The sequence below is a fragment of the Terrapene carolina genome, unplaced genomic scaffold, assembly GCF_002925995.2.
Source record: "Terrapene carolina triunguis isolate 2854851 unplaced genomic scaffold, T_m_triunguis-2.0 Scaffold517, whole genome shotgun sequence".
In the NCBI taxonomy this organism is placed as follows: Eukaryota; Metazoa; Chordata; order Testudines; family Emydidae; genus Terrapene; species Terrapene triunguis.
This window is the reverse complement of record NW_020664868.1, coordinates 1,274,924-1,280,949: the sequence shown is the minus strand read 5'-3', so window position 1 is coordinate 1,280,949 and position 6,026 is coordinate 1,274,924. Positions and strand designations below refer to the sequence as shown.

Sequence of the window (6,026 nt, the reverse complement as noted above, 5' to 3'; positions counted from 1 at the left end):
CACACACACACACACACACACACACACACACACACACACACACACACCCCCTTTTGGGGGGATTTGTTTTTTATATCATAAAAAACAGATCAAACAAAACCCTTCCTCTCCCCCCCCCCCCCCGAAAAACAACCCCAAACCAGGGAAAAAAAATGTACAAGTTAATTTACTTCCCCGTTCTGCACGTCAATAATAATAAATTCATTCATAATTAAAAAAACAACCAAACCAAAAAACCCGACGGATTCTGTCGCCCCGAAAGACTCCGGAGCTTAGGGACGGTGGTGGAGATGGGTGAAAATCTGAACCGAGAGGCTGTTGTTTCTTTCCGTTGGGGGAGTGGAGGGGTGTGCGTGCGTGCGTGGAGGGAGATAAGAAACCAGCCCCAACGTAACACAAAAGAACCCCGAATCCTTCTCTTAAATGCGACCGAGCAGTTCCTTCGCAGACAGCGGACGGGTCAGTTTCACGTTCGATTAAGTGCCCGAGTCTGGCTTCTCCGTCGGCCGCCTCTCGGAGCCTGCGACGCTCGACGGCCCGGCTTCGTGTCCTTCCGAGCGCGGCCCGGTCTGGCCGCTCGGGCGAGTGGTTCCTGGGGTGATGGCGGGAGAGGGGGGGCAGGGAGGGACGGGGACGGCAGCGTGGGTCTCTGTGTCCGTGGCCGCCCCGCTCTGGGGCGTTGGAGCGGGCGTCGCGTGCTGCTGCCTGGGAACATGGGGGTGGGGAGGTGGGGCCATGGCACGGGCTGGCGGGAAGAGGGGTGGGGGAGGATTTGGGGAGGGGGTGCCTGTACCCTGGCTGCTGCGTGAGTTCTGTGCCCGTGGGCCCGGTAGGATAATGGCCTGGCAGGGCCTGGCATATCCTGGAAACCTGGAAGAGATGGGGAACGGGGGGGGGGGGGGGAGAATGGGGGTAATTTGGGGGGGGGGGGGGGGCCAGGGGGGGGGGGGGGGGGGGGGGAGGGAGGGCCGGGCGGGGCGCCGGCCCCCCCCCCCCCCCGCCATGACTGCTGGGCGATTCTACCACCGCCCCTCCTCCCCCGCCCGGCGCTGACCCCAGGTGGGACCAGTCCAGGACCCAGCGGATGCGAGGGGTGAAATGAGAAAACCAGGGGCCGACCCATCCCCTGCAGAGACCTACATCACCCCCCCCACGCTCCCCTCCCCCAGCTCCATACTCACATCCCCCAGCATCGGCGTCCGCAGGAGAGCTCACATGTAGTGCCACTGGCCCTCCATTCCCATGGCAATGCCCATGCTGCCCATCGGACCTGGCGGGGGGGGGGAAGAGGAGAGCTGAGACCCTCCCCCACAGCGCCAGAGCCCTAGATCCCAGAGTCAGACGGGACCCCCCCGGCCCCTACGTCCGGCCGCTCTGGCTCACCCAGGCCCAACAGCCTTCTGCAGTTCGCTTTAAAGGCTTCCCCCTGGGTTTGATGCGGCATGGAAGGGGGGGGCATAAACGGCGTGCACCATGCCAGCCCCCCCCCCCCCCCCCCGAGGCTCAGGGAGGGACATGGAGTCGTCCCGGGGCCTGGCTGGACGGCTTCAATTATGGCTTTTTCCGACGAACACAAACACTCAGGGGGGTGGTGGGGAATTGCTGGAATGGGGGGGATTTTCCCCCCCTCCCCCCAGAGACAAACCAGCCATTTGAGCTTCGATTCCAATCGAAACGAAAAAATATTTGCCGGGGGGGGGATTTAAAACCCTCCCGCCCCCCAAAAAAGAGGAATTCGTCCTTGCAATGAAAAATAGGAACCGGTGTGGGGTGATGGGGGAGAGGGGGGCGCAGTATATGTTTTTTAAGGCTGGAGACGTTTTCGGAGGAAAGTCAATGTCCCGTTTTTTCGGTCCCAGCCCCGGCGCCCCCTGGGGGTGAAAGACTGTCGCCAGGCCGTTGCGGAGGGAGGAATGACAGTAGACTGGACGGAGCAGGCCGGAGAGTTGGGGGGGGGGGAACCCCGCCAGCTAGTCCAGCCCTGCCCCGCTCCAGCCTTACCTGGGGGGCGGATGGCCATGTGCTGCTGCCCGTCCATGACGTACCCCCCCATGGGCTGGGCGTCGGGGCTGTAGGGCGGCCCCTGACCTGCGCGGAAGAGAGGGAGGAAAGGTCACGGTGGAGATTAGCCGCGGGAGGGGGGCACTTTCAATGGGGCGGGGCATTGTGGGCTCTGCAGAGTGGGGCGCACAAGTCCTGCCCCGCCGGCGGCAGGACACAAGCCCAGTGGGGGGGTCCCGGAAGCTGACCCCCCCCATGCCACCCCCTCCTCTGTCAGGCAGCAGGGCGCTCAGTCCCCGTGGCCCATTCAGCCCCCATCTCCCCTGCAGGGGGGGCTGGTTCATGCCCCGTTTCGCTAGCAACGCCCCAGCCCGGTGGGAAGTCGGCGGAGACCCAGCGAGCTCGTCTCACGCTGCGGGGGAGCTGGGCATCAGAAGGGGGTGAGCTCTGCGGGAACCAGGCCCCCAGGTCCAGGTCTGGGAGGCAGAGGGTTTCGCGGGCTCCCCGCCCCCCAGGCCCAGTCCCGCCAGCTGGGCCTCACCTGTGCGGTTGGACTGGTCGATCATCGGCTGTACGATGCGCCTCCGGGCGTTAATAAACCTGCGCCGGGCGGGACAGACAGACAGAGGGTGAGTCCCGGAGCTGCTGGGAGAAGGACACAGCCCAGAGTCCCAGGGACCCCAGGCGCAAGGGGAGGATGGAGGTCACAGCCCCCCCCACTGGGGTTTTGTCTCCCTGGGTGGTTGCAGCGTGTCTATCTGGGGAAGGGACCACAACAGCCTCCTTGGGGGCATGTGCCCCCCATTGGGAGACAAAAATGCCTGATGGGGGACCAGACCCCTCCCCCACTCCAACCACCACCCCACAGCCAGGAATAGAACCCAGGAGTCCTCACTCCCAGCCCCCTGCTCTAACCTCTAGACCCCACTCCCCTCCCAGAGCCGGGGAGAGAACCCAGGAGTCCTGGCTCCCAGCCCCCCTGCTCTAACCATTAGACCCCACTCCCCTCGCAGAGCTGGGGATGGAACCCAGGCGTCCTAGAGAAGACCCCCCCCATTCTAACCCCGAGCCCACCGTGTTCCCCAGAACCCCCTGCTCCCCCTTCCCCCCAGTGTTCCTCACAGGGCCCAGGGTCTGCACGAAGGGAAAGGGTACCCCAGCCCCAGCTGAGCAGAGGCTGCCTAGGGCTCCATGTCTGCTTCTGGGGGGAGGTTTCACTCTGATCATGGGGGGGGGGGCGGCAGGGATGTGGGGGAGGGGGAAGGCAGGAGGCCCATAGGTAGGCAGGGGAGACAAGGGGCATGGGGGGGGGCTGCAAGGTGGGAGATTCCAGGGGCATGGGGGGATGCAAGGAGGGTCAGTGGGATAGGGGTGTGAGGGGGTAGGGGGAGATGCCAGAGGTTGGGGGGTTGCGAGGGGGAGGGGGAGATGCCGGGATGGGGGGGTTGCGAGGGGGGAGATGCCGGGATGGGGGGCTTATCAGGAGGGGTGCAAAGGGAGAGGGGACGTGCAGGGGAGTGGGGTGGGTCATGAGGAACATTGGTGGGGGTGGGCTGAGGGGGGTGGAGGAACGGTGGGGGGGCACGGGAGGGATCACCCCCCCACATCATGGCAGCTTCCGGGCCGATCTTACCAGTTATTGACCTGCAGGATGGTGAGTCCCGTGTCCTGCGCCAGCTGCTTCTTCTGCTCCTCCGAGGGGTACGGGTGCTGTGGGCCAGAGCAGAGAGCAGCGTGACCCCGGGGGCGGCCCTGGCCACGCGCACCCCCGGCCACAGGAAGATCTCAAAGCCCTGGGCCGGAGGGCACCAGGCCCTGTGAGCCGCCTAGTGACAGGGACACTTTCATCCCATTGCAAAGATGGGGAAACTGAGGCACAAAGGGGGTAAGTGGCTTGTTCGATAATTAGGTGAAGCTTGTGCCAGAGACAAGGAGAGAACCCAGGAGTCCTGGCTCCCCTCCCACGGCAGGGAATTGAACCCAGGAGTCCTGGCTTCTAGCCTTCCCCCAACCCCATTCCCTGAGCGGGGCTAGAACCCGGAGTCCTGCCTCCCACTCCCCAGTTCTAACCACGAGACCCACTTCCCACCGTTGGAAATGGAACCCAGGAGTCCTGAGTTCCCTACCTAATAACAAAAGGTGGCCAATATTTGTCAAGTGCTTTGAGACCCTAGGATGAAGTAAAAACAGAATTAACACTAATTATTATCGTTTCCCTACACAAAATGCCCAGCACTCCCTGCCACGGATGCTGCCAGCCCTGGGGCCTCGGATCTGTAGTGAACGGGTTTAAAACTTCCCTCTAGTGATTAGAGATGTGGGTGAGAGCAGGGGGCTGGGAGCCAGGACTCCTGGGTTCTCTCCCCAGCTCGGGGAGGGGAGTGGGGTCTAGTGGTTAGAGCAGGGGGGGCTGGGAGCCAGGACTCCTGGGTTTATTCTAGAAGCCCGAATAGCCAGGCCTAGAACCCTACTCTCCCGAGTCCCAGTCCATTGCTCCGCCCACTAGCCCGCACTGCCAACAGAATTAGCCCATTGGGCCTGTCATAGCTGCCCAAGTGCCAGAATCTCAGGCCTTGAGCTGAGGGGGCGACTCCATCAGCCAGTAGCAGTAGAAGGCTCTTAACCTCTGTGGACCAGACACTCAAGGGGGGAACGTGGTGCATGTAGCCACTACAAAGAGTAAATGTCACCATCTAATGAATGATTCCTGCCCGGGCCAGACCCTGATACCGAATTAACCTGGCCAGACCCTGGCCCCCAGTGGACCCCGGCCCAGATCCTGGCCCTGAAAAAACCAGGTCTGGCCCAGATCCCAAATGGACCCTCCCAGCCCAAACTGAACCTGAGCTGGCCCAGATGCTGGTACCGAACGGACCCGACCCAGATCCTGGCACTGAACGGACCCGACCCAGATCCTGGTACCGAATGGACCCGACCCAGCCCCTCCTCGTCTGTGGTGCCTGGGAGTCTAACCTATTTTTTAGAGGCATCAAACCTCCCCTGGGAGCTCTGAATTTGCCTACTAGCAACCGCCCAGCTTGTGGTGACCTGGGCAGCCAGGGAAGGCCGCCTGTCATCTGTCACCACGCTGTCAGGGGCGGAGAGGGGAGGGGAGCTCAGCAGAGGTCTCGGGGTGACCCACAGAACGATGCCGCCTCATCCATCATTGGGGCCTGGCAGGGAAAGCACGAGGCTGCCTGGCCTTTGATCGGCAGGACCTTTGCTGCCCCGCGGGATGGGAGGATGAGGTTTCTGTACCAGGCCATCTGGCTGGAAGCTGAGGAAGGGGGAGGCTAAGGGCGGGAAGGATCCCAGAGCTGAGGAGAGAACCCAGGAGTCCTGACTCCCAGCTCCCCCCCCCCCCGCTCTAACCACCAGACCCCACTCTCCTCCCAGAGCCAGGAGAGAACCCAGGAGTCCTGACTCCCAGCCCCCCTTCCCAAAATTCAACTTTGACCAGCCCAGTTAACGCTTGGCACAATTTCTGCCAACTTCCCACTCCACCAAAAAGCTCCCCTGAAGAGTCTTTAGTTTCAGAAATGGGGGGAAAGGCCCACTGGGGGGGGTCCCCCCCATCCCGCCAGGCTGGGAAAGGCCTCCGCTTAGCACAGCCCTCTGCCGTGGCAGCGCCAGCCAGTGGGTTCAGGGTAATTGGCTAGAATTGATTACCCTTTCCCAGTCCCTAATAGGTTTATGGTGCCTTCAATTAGTGACTAATTGGTCAGCGCTCATTAACTCAGCTTTGTTTAACTAACCGGGGAGAGACGGGTGCTGCGGCTCCCCTAATTGCTCGGTGGCACAGCAGCGAAACGGCAAACGCAGCAGCCTGCCCGCTGGCCAGGCCTTTCGCCGGCTCTCTGAGCTTGGGGTCCGACAGCTCTGGTGAGCGGAGGCGGCACCTTTCCCCGCTCTGGGAGGCACTTTGCATGCTCACTGCAGGCCTGGTTCTCTTATGCCAGTGGCCCTTTGGGCTCCCCACCCAGAGCTGGGGAGAGAACCCAGGAGTCCTGGCTCCCAGCCCCCCC

At 62.6% G+C, this 6,026-nt stretch overlaps 1 protein-coding gene across 1 annotated transcript in view; it reads right to left on the bottom strand.

Moving 5' to 3' along the window:
* Positions 1 to 148: 148 nt before the first annotated feature.
* MEIS3 (Meis homeobox 3) overlaps positions 149 to 6,026 on the bottom strand; it is a 32,424-nt gene continuing 26,546 nt past the window's right edge. Inside the window, exons 9-13 of the mRNA XM_026658818.2 lie at positions 3,635 to 3,711; positions 2,543 to 2,601; positions 2,002 to 2,088; positions 1,182 to 1,270; positions 149 to 870 (exon numbers count right to left, since the gene is read on the bottom strand). Of these exons, the coding sequence (XP_026514603.1) occupies positions 1,212 to 1,270; positions 2,002 to 2,088; positions 2,543 to 2,601; positions 3,635 to 3,711 (282 nt within the window). The 3' untranslated portion in view covers positions 149 to 870; positions 1,182 to 1,211. The remainder of the gene's footprint in view (positions 871 to 1,181; positions 1,271 to 2,001; positions 2,089 to 2,542; positions 2,602 to 3,634; positions 3,712 to 6,026) is intronic.